We start from the raw sequence: 13,994 nt of genomic DNA, 5'->3' as shown, positions 1-13,994 counted from the left end.
ATTTTAACTTTATAACAGCACAATGGGAATCCCTTCTGGGTTTTAACCTGCACATTAACATGCAGAATCCTGTGACTATTAGTCTGTCCAGCTTTAACAAATATGCACTGACTAAAAAGGTAAATATTTTCTGCAGATTCATTTCACTCTTGCTCCTAATCCTCATTGATAAGACAGCACTTTTTTAATCCTAACACTATAAACATCTTACCATAATTCTATAGTAGATATACTTACAATGGTGTGCGATATGGGTTATGTTCTTTGAAATACAATGCAAATTAACTTGAATTTTACCAATAATGAAGCTATTTCTGTCTAATAGCTATAGAGAGATGTTTTCAGACAAATAATTTATCTCTTTGCAAGTTGTATGATGCATTAGGAGTATAAAAAGTCTGTAAATTTGTGCTGTAAGTCTGAAGTGTTGTTTTGTGTGATTATCTAGAATAATCTGTTTCAACTTGACTAATAGACGTGTTCCCCATACACATCTTCGTCACAATTCAGATGAAAGTAAATTTATAATGCTGTTTAATAACCGATGCTAACTCACAAGATGACAATTTTCTCCCTATATGGCCAAGAACTTTCAAGGTTTCTTGTTAGTTTAAAGAGGGTTTGAGAGTTTATAGTAGTTTGGATACAAATGTAGGAAAACTTCATACATTCAGCACATTATGCAGTTCCTATGTAATTTATTCATCTGGTAACAATATAACGAATATTTACCAAAAGCTTTTCCACAAGGTCTTTTGCCTTGGGGAAGAATTTTTCTGGGAAGTCATATTCCAACTTAATTATCTTCTGAAATATAAGATATTCATTGCTACAAGAAAACAAATATAATTTAGTCATCAGATGTTACCTAGGATACTTTTATCCTGGCATTACACAAGCCAAACAAATAGTATATAGAATTTTTTTTTTAAATCAATCCATTATTTTTCAAATGTTAAGGGCCAGATTCCGGCCAGCCCCTGTGAGGATGCTCACAGACGACCAGAGGGAGAGCACAAGAAGCTCTCTCACCTTTACAGCCCTGAACAAGGGATAGACAAAATTCATAAAGGGAGAATAATTCCCTACTTTTTGTACCCATTTGGGTACTAGATGCCTGAATGGGGGGCAGGAATGCTGAAGTGAGAACAACTGATTCAGTATAGAGATGGGCATGTGCTATATCCTCTTCATGGATGTGGCAGCCACCATGGTGATGTGAACTGCATGGGAGCCCCTGGAGAATTTTGACTAGCCCCTGGGGACTCCTGGTTGCAGCAAGAGCGCAATCTAGCCCTAAATTATTAAAGTAGTAGATATATTGAACAATGGTTGAAAACTGCCATTTAGTGAAAACTGAAATAAAAAACAAAACTATAATTTACATGTAAAATATAATCTGAAGTCTCTTACCCAGCTCTAAATGGTGGCAATCCGGCTACAAGCTGGTATATTATACATCCAAGAGCCCAGAGGTCAGAACTTTAAAGAAAGGGGGAAAAGAGAAAAAAAAAAAAAAAAAAAACACATACTAATTACTGTCTTCATACAGTAAGCCTGTATAATTTAAGTTAGACGGCGTTTCTTATTCTCAACTTCTACCAGTCAGGATATCAGTAACACATACAGCCAATGGAAGAGTCTTGAATTCAGCACGATCCACACACTCTTCTTACTACATTATTTGGCATGAAAAGACAGCTAGCAAAGCTGGCTATAAAGAAAAGTTGTATCTATACTCTGAGAAAGTAATATAGTTATGACAAAGGAAAACAGTAAACATTTCAAAGTACAGACGCTCCCCGGGTTATGCAAGACCCAACTCACGCAAATTTGTACTTACGGAAAACTATACCAACCAAATAGGTAAACAAGGTGAGCACAGACCAGACCCTTGGGTTTTTAGGACACTAAAAACCAATCAGGTTCTTAAAAGCAGAACTTTATTATAAAGAAAATAAAAGTAAAAGAAGCACCTCTGTAAAATCAGGATGGAAGGTAATTTTACAGGGTAATAAGATTTAAAAGACAGAGGATTCCCCTGTAAGCAAAACTTCAAAGTTACAAAACACAGGAATAAACCTCTCTCTTAGCATAGGGAAAATTCACAAGCTAAAACAAAAGATAAGCTAATGCATTTCCTTGCTATTACTTACAATTTTTGTAATCTTGGATGCTTATTTCAGGTAGGGTTTTAGGAGATGGTTTTTCCTGCCCTGGTCTCTGTCCCGGAGAGAACAATGAAACACACACAAAAAACTTCCCCCCAAAGATTTGAAAGGATCTTCTTCCCTTATTGGTCCTTTTGGTCAGGTGCCAACCAGGTTATTTGAGCTTCTTAATCCCTTACAGGTAAAGGAGGGATTTTATGCTACCCTTAGCTGTATGTTTATGACAGTATGGGTATACATTTCCGACTTACACAAAATTCGAGTTACGCAAGGCTTTCCGGAACGGAACGACTGCATAAGTCGGGGGGAGGGGGGGGCGGTCTGTACATAACCCAAGTATACATCTGAGCTTGCTTGTTCCTAAAACACTGCCAGCCAACATACCTGACAGACCAACCAAAGGAACAGGAAAACTACTACTGTTGCAATCTAAGGCACTGATTTGGATACAGCTGTGTATGCTCCTCAAGAACTACTTTCCTCTTCCCCAGGTCTTTAGACAAAACTCCTACAATCACAAAACAAATCTTTCATTGAAGACTTTCATTTATGTCCAAAAGGCTAATGAGACTAAACAGCATTTGAGGCACTTTTTAGGAGAATCATTGTGTAGCAAGATCTTTTTGATATGCTGGCTTGAAAAGCTGCTTATTAATCACCTTACCGCAACATATATTGCGCCTTCTTTGGTAAAAGACTTAGCATTAACTTTTCTTTTTCAGGATAGGGCTCTCTCTCTAAAGAACCTATCAACTCAGAAAATACAAGCTCCTTGTAAAGACAGAGTGGATAATGTCACTTCTAAAAGGAGATGGCTAACCTGCTAAAAAGTCCTTCACTAGCCAAACTCTCTAAAGCAGTGAATACAAAAGGTATAATACTTAGCTACATTATTTTAAAGCTGTGATATATACCTATTTCTAATCACTAATTTTCTGTTGTGGTGAGGGAATAGCCAGATACTACAGCCTGAAACTGACTATGCAGGGAGGACAGAGACCAAGCTGCAAGGGCTTCCTATGTGAAAAAGATCTTAAGGATGAAACAGAGACACAAAGCTAACTCCTGGACTACAGAAGAGCTCACGTGGAGCTCAGTGAAAACACACATGGATTCAAGGACCAGACCAGTGGACTAAATAACTTCATTGCAAGGGGGTCATGACTCTCCTCCCAACTACCTATAGAAAATGTAACACATTCTGTTGAATTTACAACAGAAGTTGCTCATGTTGGAGCTGACTTATGTTCAAAATGGACTGAGAAAGGGTGGTGGGTATTTGGATGCAAGACCATGTCTAAAACTTTTTGGTTTATTACTGTATTTCCAGGACATATATCCTTTTCACTATCAACTTTTCTCATGACAAATCCTCAGTCCTGTAGTAAGTCACTATGTCTGTAGAACCCACAACTCATGAGCAGTCCAGTAAGCCAGTGCTCACACATGGAGCAACATTTGCCAATAAGGAAATGTATTTCGATTTAAAATAACCAAGAGATGCTAAAGCAAAATTTTTTAAAAGTATAAGACATTTTAAATACTATTTTTTCCTCTTTGAAAATATTTAAGCTAAGTCCATAAAATTCTTTACAAACACAAAGACTACTTACCTTTTACAGGCAGATTTTTCTGTCAATAATTCCGGAGAAACGTATTGCGCTGTCCCTACAAATGAGTTTGCCCGTGCTGGGAGAAAAGGGAAAGAGATAAGTAAACCCTTAATTAGATAAATCAAAATTTTATCTATTGAACAGTACATAACACTATAGAACCCACTAAAATTCTGTGTCTACGGTAACTACTTTTTTTTGGATAGGCAATTACAAAATTTTTCCCCTCCACTTTTATTCTTGGTAGAGGGCAGGCAAATAGGCATTTTGACTCTGCTAGTACATTTTAACAGTTTTGCCAGACCGCTACAGAATATTACAGTTCAAATATGTTGGCGTTATCATATCTCTTAAAAAGGAGCTCATTCAGCTTGTGTTCTGTTACTTTGTGTTTCCTGCCTCTTCCCAGTGCCTGGCACTTCATAAGCCACACTTCTGGTGCCCAGTGTAGTATAAACCACACCTGCTGGGCTTCTCTGATGTTGCAAGCTTGTGCTGCAACTAATCCATTGCTTCACTTGTAGCACATGCATCATCACTCACCAGAAAACAAACCCACTGGATGAACAGCAACACTGTCTGGCGTCACTGGAGGGCATATACTGTGGTGGCATCAGGCCACTAAGATTTGTATTGAGGAATAGAAAGTGCTACTGGGAGCAGGGAACCCCATTCCATTTACATTTAGCAACTCTGACAGTAATTGGAGAATCTTGGCCCTGAACACACAAGACTTGGAAATTACTCCTTTCTGCCCCTCCTCTCTCAGAGTAGTCCTAAACAAGCCATGAGCATACATTTAAATAGTTACTGAAAATTCTTCCTCAGGGCAGTGCCTTGTTATGGTTAGTACTATATTCTATGCTCCTTTACCTAAATGAAGGCTGTATATTGCATGAAAAGACACATGATGGCTTTGTTTTCACCTCATGCTATTCTTATTTTTCAGTCTATTGAAGAGCAAGGAAAATCAGCAAGTTGTTACAATACACAGCAGTTTCAAGGCAACCTTTAAGATGGTTATTTATTAAAAACTTTTATCCAAGTCTTTTTGTTGATAAATTGTATAGTCAATTTCCTGACCACATTTTAGTTCATTATGAAATATATTCAAGAGACAAAATAACTAAATGTCAGTCCGTTTTTTTGCTATGACACAATAAAAATATAGTACAGTAAAAAAGTTCTATATACCAGTCTCCAGGAAGCAGTCTTATTCAATGTTGTTATATTCACCTTAAATAGAAGGTGTGCTCCCAAAGTTACGCCCCTAACGCCATCTTTGTATACCCTACTTATTTACAAGTACAAGGTATTATGTACAGCACCACAAACTACATTTAACCAATCAGCTTTCTACCTTGTTTTTCTGGTAGTATGGTGTACCTCTTCTCTTTCTGTTCTAAACACCTGCATCTGAAATACCAAGAGTGTGAAGGCACCTCCTAGGTTTGTACTAGCATACAACAAGTCTATATCTTATCCTCTTCCTTTGGGACATTCCAGCACTGGTCTGTGAGAGTAACTCTCTACCTGCTATGGTAAAAAAAATCATAGCAAAGTTGTCAGCATCAGGACAAACAAGATATGAGGTACACCATACTACCAGAAAAACAAGGCAGAAAGCGGATTGGTTAAATGTAGTTTGTGACTATGTACACAATACAGATAGGGTATAAAAAGTATAGAGTTATATAGGTATCTATATAAACATATGCGTGGGTATACACACACGCGCGCTAGCCACCATATATTGGTCAACATTTCCTTGTCTGAAATGTTTAAAACACACTACAATACATCACACAGATCTTGCCATTGCATGGAAGATTGTTTCTAAAAAAACTATTACAAATTAAATCCCCAAGTGGTGGACATTTCCCAGTATGTTATCTGAGTATCACAGTAGTCATCAGCAAAAGCCAGCTTAATGCTAATTATATAGTTTTAAAAGATACCAAAACAAGACTTCAGGAAGTTTAATATCCTGTGTTTTCAGTAATAATCTACCATCATTAATTGCACCAAAATACCTGCCTCTCCCTCCCATTTTAATTTAAGTCACTGCCATGGGAGACGAATCCTAGCACATATAATCAGAAAAAACAAGAGGTTTTTCTGGATAGTCAGAAGGATATACTGTTTTGTTTCTTTTCTTCAGAAACACAGAAGAAATAATTAAGCTCCCTTTCCTACATTTTAAACTGGAGAGAAAATTGGCTTTATTCAAAAACAAACAACCAGTTCTAAATTCACACTGTATGAGCTGATCCACCTAAGCAGAAGTTTAGAGTCAGAATTGTTTTATGACCACCAACAAAACTATATCTAGACTATAGTATAATCACATGCAGTGTTCAAAGTTGATGACAGTTTAACTTAAAATTCAAGAAATTTACATTTCAGGGAACTACTTTTTGTTGAGTAGTTCACTGGGATACAGGATCAGAGATATGAACAATTGCATACCTTGTCTACTATCTGCAGATAATACTTTTGCTGTTCCAAAGTCTGTTATTTGAATGTGCATCTCTTCATTTAGCAAAATGTTCTCTGGCTTAAGGTCCCTGAAAAAGGTGGAGTCTCAAATTTAAAATTAAACACGTGAAAACCAGATATCACATTTCAATTCTGAAGCTAACAATAGCCTTAAAAATGAATTCTACAGGTCATAGCACTGTATATACAAACCTTTGTACATATCATTAATCCATCAAGAAACCACAGGAAATCTGTAAATACTATTGTGGCAATTTTTATTTGACCTGGGGGAAATCAACATTCAGAGTGGGAACAGGAGATTTCATAAAGCCCACTAATTTTTCCAATCCTTCTAAAAGTTAAAAGGAGTTAATCACAAAATGGAGGGCAGCATGCATCTCACTTGTTCAACAAAATCCACCAAAAAGAGTAGGACAATTGTAAACCTTACATTTAAAGAACATATGACAGACTGATGGCAATACGGACATGAAATTTACACTATTTAACTATAATACAAAACATCACTAAGTCTGAAATATCAAGGGCCCAAGAATGATCATCCCACAAAACTGCACGAATGAGACAGATGAAAACTATACTAAGGCCATAATTGTGCAAAGACTTATGCACATGCTTAACTTTACACATTGACATGGTCTTGTTTTTTTATCACAACTGGAGGCCTGCAGAAGTCAACCAACCAACCAACACCGAGCTGCAGCAGATGCTGTAGTGAAACTAATTAAGTGGTTCTACTTAACAGCGAACATGAAAAATAGCATTGTAGGGTTTCACATTTCTTGCGTCATTGTTGTATCAAAATTTCCCCAGTTTACAAGTGTTTTTTTGTTTATAAAAAAAACCACCACCACCTTTCTTCCAATGCTAGCCCTGAAAACTCAGACAGATCTGAAAGTCAAGCTGGGGTCTTTCTGGCTCGTGCTTCATCAGTAAAAGCTTTGCAAGTCCAATGCTGCTTTCAGTAACCCTTGTGCAACATGATTTTCCTCAGATCATGCCAGTTATGTCTGTGCAACAAAATGATTTTTAATGGCAGATTTCAACCAAGAGCAGAATTTGAAGTCTATTGATTTGCTCAGGTGGCAATGCAGCTGAATAATTCTGTTAATGATGCGTAAACCAGAAGGTAGTCCAGTTCATTCTCCCACAGCCATTTCAACTCTGCAGAGCTGACAGCAATGAAATACACACAGGAAACAGATCTGCTGAAAAGTAAGGTTACTTATGTTACAGTAAATCAAGTTCTTTGAGATGTCTTTGTCCATATAGATCCCACTGTTGGTGTATGCCTCTCCATGCATGCAAGTCCAGAATCTTTTAGCCAGCAGTGGCCACTGGAGGATGTTCATGTGCCTTGCACACCCTAATGCCCATCTTTTCCCCACTCACAAGAGCAAAAAGGGTGGAGTAGCCCCCACTACCACTCAGTTCCTTCATTAATATTGATATCTAGGAGGATGACTGTTAGTGGGGAAGGATGGCAGGTCATGGGATCCATATGGACAAAAGCATCTTGAAGAAGTTACTCACCTTATGCAAGAACGATGGTCTTCAAGATGTCCCCCCCTATGGGTGCTCCACCATAGGTGTGTGCGCGTCCCTGCACTGCTGATCGGAGAACTTCAGTAGCAGTGTCCATTAGTCCCGAACATGCACTGTCTCTCCTTGTGCTGTGCCATGAGGCTTGTCAGCATGCGCGGGCTAACCCCCGTTAGTTCCTTCTCTACCGCAGAATTACAGACAAGAACTCCAAAGTAGAGGAGAGGACGGTGAGTTGTGGCGCACCTATAGGGGCATGCATCTCGAAGAACCATCGTTACTGCATGTAAGAGGGCTCCCTTTGCTCCTGCCTCTGCTCTGTTCCAAAAACCACTCAGATCTTCTGGCTCAGCAATCATCAGTGCAGTTTATTTACAGGGTGCAATTCCCACCACCTTCTCAACACATACAGCTTGGGGGTTTCAGTCTGAAGGACTTTCCAGCCTCTGCACCCAGGAGAGAAGAGCTACCACTCTCCTTCCACTCTCTGGCTTCCCCCTTTCTGTCTGCCCCTTGGCTTCCTTCCTCTGAGGCTTTTATGGAGTCCTGGGCTAATTAGGCTGGTAGCCATTTCCCCTTTGTCAATCAGGTTCAGGTTTCTCTAGCCAGCTCCAATTTACCTCCCTTAATTGGAGCTCCAATTTACCTGCCCAGCACCCTGTCACACTGCACAAGGTGAGTAACTTCCTCTTCTGCTTCGAATAGTGTCTCTAGGGGTGCTCTACTGTCAGGACTCCCAAGCAGCATCCCTCCTGAAGGGCTGGGACTTTGGAGCAGGTCAATTACAGAGGACAGTATGGTGGAGCCAAAGATGGCACTGGAGGTGGAATCCCCAGTAATTGCATAGCGTTCTGCGAAAGTGTGGACTGATGCCCATGTTGCCACTCTACAGATCTCAGAGATAGAGACATTCTTGAAGAAAGTGATGAAAGAAGAGATCGACTTGCTACAGTGTGTATGAATAGTCTGGAGGGGTCATGCTACGAACTTGGTAACACTGTCTGATGCAATTTGAGACTCACTTGGAGAGCCTTTGGGCTGATATCGCAGAGACCGCAGATCTTTCTGCAATGGAGAGGAAAAGCCTAGGAGACTTCCTGAAGGTTTATGTCCTATCCAAGTAGAAGGCCAGGGTTCTCCTGACATCTAGAGCATGTAATATAGCCTCCCTCTTGTCTTGGTGAGGCTTGAGGTAGAAGATTGGAAGGTGAATTAATTGATTCATGTGAAACAGAGAGGTTACCTTTGGGATGAATTTTGGATGTGGCCTGAGTGTAACCATGTCCAGAAAAAACACTGTAGGAGGGGTTGAGCCATCAGAGCTGCTCTCTACCTCAGCCAAGAGAATAGGACAATCACCATCAGGAAGGCCACTTTCACTGACAGGTGCATCAACAAACAGATGGCCATGGGTTCAAAGGGAGGCCTAGTCAGTTCTTTCAGCACCCGGTTTAGATCCCATGTAGGGATAGGAAGTCAAAGTTGTGGGAAGAGGTTTACTATACCTCTGAGGAACCTTTTAGTAGTTAGGTCTGACAGCACTGAGTAGCCCTCTACAGGTTGGTGGAAAGCTGTTATAGCCACTAGGTGACCCCTAAGAGGGCTTAGAGATTGTCCCGACCATTTTAGGGTCAAAGCATAGTCTAGGAAATACGGAAGAGTTGTGAATGTTGGGGAGATTTATTAGGACATGCACTAAATCTGAAACCTGGACCATTTCTGCAGGTAAGTACGTCATGTCGAGGACTTCCTATTGTGTAATAGTACCTCTTGTACCTCCCTTGAACAGGAGCTTTCTAGGTGTTGGAACCAAGCAGAAGCCATGCCTTGATGCAGAGAATCCCCAAGTTTGGATGGTGGGTACATCCTCCATTCTGCGAGAGGAGGTGCGGGATGGCCAGAAGAGGAATCAGCGGGCACGTCACGAGCTGTGCCAGGTAAGGGTACCACGTCTGTCTCGGCAAAGTAGGAGTAATCAAAATGACAAGCTCTGTCCCTTTTTATTTTCAACAGGACCTTCAACGGTAGGTGAAATGGAGGAAAGGCATAGAGAAAGTCCTTGTTCCAGGGGAGGAGGAGAGCATCGCCCAGGGAGTGCTGTCCCATCCCCGTTCTGGAGCAGTAGCATGGACATTTCTTGTCGAGTGGCGAAAAGGTCTGTGGATGGTGTCCCCCAGCATCTGAATAGGTTATGAAGCACTGTCAGATGTATCTCCCACTCATGGTTGTGTGGGAATTTGCAACTGAGATTGTCTGCTATTGAGTTTTGTTCACCTGGGAGGTAAGCCACAGACAGTGTAATGCTTGAGGAGATTGACGTGAAGGGATATCTCTGCCAGTGACCACTTGCCTTGTGTCATGAGGCTGTTTAGATGTGCATCCCACCCTATGAGTGATGCATCAGTGGTGAGGAGCAATGACAGTGATATTTGCCAGAAGAGGACCCCTTTGCAAATGTTGGCTAGGTCCTTCCACCAGTATAAGGAGTTTTTGATCCTGGTGGATGGTGACAGGGATTTGTTCAGCCTGTCCTTGTTTGGTCTGTAAACCAAGCTGAACCACATTTGGAGGCATCCTCGAAGCATGGCATGTGGTATTACCACCATGCATGCTGCAATATGCCTCAAGAGTTGGAGACTGAGCCCAGCTGGTATTTGTGGGCTGTTTTGAATGGTGTCTAGGAGAGTGACTAAGGATAGGAACCTGTGGTGAGGTAAGAGGGCTTTGGCCTGTAACGAATCAAGGTCGGCCCCTATGAATTTCAGATGTTGCAGTGGAGTGACGGTTGACTTTTAGGTGTTGATCTGTAGACCCAGTTCCGTAAACAAGTGTATTGTAGCTTCAGTGACTTGGTGAGCCTCTTGGAGAGATTGGCAATTGTCTAGTTAAGGGTAGATCATTATCCCTTGAGAACGTAAACAAGCAACCACTGAGAGAACATTTAAAATACTTTTGGGCCTGATTATAGCCCAAAGGTTAGCACTCTATATTGGTAAGGTTGTGTCCCAGAGTCAATCTGAGAAATCATCTGAGAGCCAGTAGGATTGAGATATTAAAACAGGTGTCCTGGTGGTCAAGGGCCAAAAAACAGTCACCCTGTTCCAACGTTGGAATGACTGTTGATAAAGTGACCATCTTGAATTTTTGAGCCTTGAAAAACTTGTTGAGAGCCCAGAGATCTAGTATGGGTTTCCAACCTCCCTTCCTTTTGGGTATTAAGAAATAACAAGAGTAGAACTCTTTGCCTCGTAGATGTCAAGGTACTGGTTCTATGGCTCCTAACTGGAGGAGGCAATCTATGTCTAGTCATAGTAAACGCTCATGAGAAGGAGCCCTGAAGAGGGATGTGGAAGGTGTCGTGGAGGGTGCAGGAAGGTAAAATGGATGGAAATACCCAGTTCGAACGATCTGTAGGACCCATTGATCGGTTATGCATTCCCAGGCACTGTGGAATGTTGCCAAATCAATGCCCAAATGGTTGTGGAATGATGGTCAGCTGTGTCAATCGGGGGAGAGAGTGGTCTAAAGGCACTTGAAGTGCTTATCTGCGACAGGGATTGCCTCTTTGCAAGAGAGGCACTTCTTCCCCTATAGGGTATGCCGGGCTCACCAGGCTTCAAGGAGTCCCCAAAGAGGAAAAAAGCAGGAAAGAAACTGAAGTTTTGTTTTGTTTTGTTTTTAAAGCGTAAAAGAAAAGGAGAAACAACAACTGGAACTACAACTACGAACTATGAGGCTAATTAACTATAGAACTGCAGATTAAAATTATGGTCCTAACGGACTGCAAATAGCTTGATCTCTAGCCAGCGGCAGTAGAAAAGGAACTGAGGGGAGTTAGCCTCCTCGTGCTGACTAGCCTCGTGGCGCAGCACGAGGAGAGACAGTGCATGTGTGGGCCTAACGGACACGGATACCCAAGTTCTCCAATTAGCAGCACAGGGATGCAAGCACACCTACAGTGGAGCATCCATAGGGACACTACTTGAAGAACTCCAGTTACTGTAAGTAACCTCTTTCTTTTTTCAGCATTTGTCCACATGGATCCCATGTAGGTGACTAACTAGCAGTTACCTTTCAAGGGTGTAGGTAATACAGGTCTGTCGCATCTTACGCGCATTTAACATGCGCGATTTCAGCTTTACGCAATAGGCAACAAAAAAAAACAATTTTAATACTGTACCTGTAGTGTGGGCAATTCCGCCCGCCATTCAACTCAATGTAATTTTGACTATACGTGGTTTTCGCTTTACGCGCTAACCGCGGAACGGAACCCCCGCGTAAGATGAGACTCGCCTGTATAAGTCCTACCTAAATAATGGCTGCAAGACAGCTTGGCAAAATTGAGCATTTGACTTAAAAGCTGCCACAACAGAAAAGTGTTTAGTAAATGTATGAGCTGAACACCATGTAGCTGCCCTACAAATTTCCGATACAAACTCCCCATAAATGTTACTGAGGAGCCTGAGCCCTGGTAGAAAATGCCCTAATTGAATGCAGAAGAGGAAACTTATTTATAGTATAAGAAATCTTAACACAATCGGAAATCCATTTTGCTGGTCTGTGCAGAAACTGCCTGTCCTTTAGATTTACTGCCAAAGGCTATGAAAAGTCTGAAGGCCTTTAGGACATCTCACATTCAGGGGAGTCATGAGGCTTAGGGAAAAAAAAAAAATACAGGTAAATGTATAAAATCAGTTAAAATGATAGTCCGAAACCACTTTCAGCAGAAATGTGTGACCTGGCCCGAGTGAAGCTTTCTCCTTATGGAATAGTATGTAAGGGGGTCCAGCCATTGAAGTCTGCAACACAATCACTATGAGCTGAAGTGACAGCCACTAAAAATGAAGTTTTTATGGAAAGGGGATACAAAGAATAGATGTATGAAGGCTCAAAAGGAAGATCCATTGATGACCTCAAAACTACATACAAATCCCAAACCAGAAAGGGGTCGCTAACTGGTGGAAAATGTCAGACCCTTTCAAAATCTGGAAATGGATGACCAAAAAAAAAGTTTATATAATCCTTTACTGAGGTGAAATGCAGGTATAGTTGTAAACGTACTTTGACAGAATTGACTGACAGTCCAGAGTGCTTCAAAGAAAACCGATAGCCCAGAATAAATGGGGCAGAAGAGTCTCGTGGCTGGGTAAGTCTCTAGTCAGACCATATTGAAAAAGTCTCCATTTAGTTAAGCATATGAGCCTAGTAGAGGCTCTTCTACTATGACAAGACCTCTTGAACAGCTGATGAACAATTCTTCTCAAGCAAGGTTAACCAGCAAGTGTCTATGCTGATAAGTGTAAAGTCTCTGGATTTGGGTAGAAGACTGGACTGCAGTCTGAGAACTGATGTCAGGAATGATCAGGAGCTGAGGAGTCAGCTGGAGTGAAAGATGAACAACATCTGAAACCAAAACTGACAAGCCCAAGTAGGGGCTATTAGCATTTTTGAGCTTTGTCCAGACATATTTTCCTGAGCACTATGGGGATTAACTGGACAGGTGGAAAAGTGTGCAACAGTTATTGATCCCACTGCTAGAGATCCTGGACTCATTCCTCTCCAGGAGCAAAATATAAGTAATTTCTTGGTGAACCTATTTGCTATAAATAACAACAGAACCCTCACCGCCCCAGTCCTGACTCAAACTGAGACTTTTAGCTCCCATTTGTTGGAGATGGAGCCTTTCCAGATGAGGAAATCAGCTAAATCATTTTGAATGCCTGAAAAATGAAGAGTTGGATGTGATGACAAATGCACCATTCCCATAAGAGGATTGCTTCCTAATAGGATGATCTTGCACCCTACGGGCTTGTTTATACAATACATCACCATCATATTGTCCATCAGGATTTGGATGGTGGAGTTCTGAAGCCTGGGCAGGAATATTTTGCAAACGAGATGACTGGGCCATCTACTCTAATGCATTTATATGTAAACACAACTCCTCTTGGGACCACCAACCCCTGCTTAGATGCATCTCTTACAATAGTCTTTTGCTGGAAGGGTTGATGGAATGGGGACTCTGACAGACCTGAAGGGGGTCTTTATCCAGAGACTCCAGAATTTTCAAGGTCACATACATTGGCAGTTCCAGCGTGTGTCTGACTGATAAACGGATGAACCCAAATCTAAAAAGGGATGCCAACCTTTTTCTTCCTTTTTCTTT

General features: G+C 41.1%; 1 protein-coding gene across 5 annotated transcripts in view; it reads right to left on the bottom strand.

Annotated features, from left to right (window-relative positions):
* LOC128844166 (3-phosphoinositide-dependent protein kinase 1) overlaps positions 1 to 13,994 on the bottom strand; it is a 136,146-nt gene that overhangs the window by 70,770 nt on the left and 51,382 nt on the right. For all 5 annotated transcript variants that reach the window (XM_054041631.1, XM_054041632.1, XM_054041636.1 and 2 more), the window contains exons 6-9: positions 6,254 to 6,351; positions 3,785 to 3,860; positions 1,414 to 1,482; positions 733 to 829 (exon numbers count right to left, since the gene is read on the bottom strand). In XM_054041631.1, coding sequence (XP_053897606.1) covers positions 733 to 829; positions 1,414 to 1,482; positions 3,785 to 3,860; positions 6,254 to 6,351 — 340 coding nt within the window. The remainder of the gene's footprint in view (positions 1 to 732; positions 830 to 1,413; positions 1,483 to 3,784; positions 3,861 to 6,253; positions 6,352 to 13,994) is intronic.

This window comes from Malaclemys terrapin, chromosome 10, assembly GCF_027887155.1.
Source record: "Malaclemys terrapin pileata isolate rMalTer1 chromosome 10, rMalTer1.hap1, whole genome shotgun sequence".
In the NCBI taxonomy this organism is placed as follows: Eukaryota; Metazoa; Chordata; order Testudines; family Emydidae; genus Malaclemys; species Malaclemys terrapin.
Note: the sequence above shows the minus strand (reverse complement) of the source record. Positions and strands in the feature narration are given on the sequence as shown.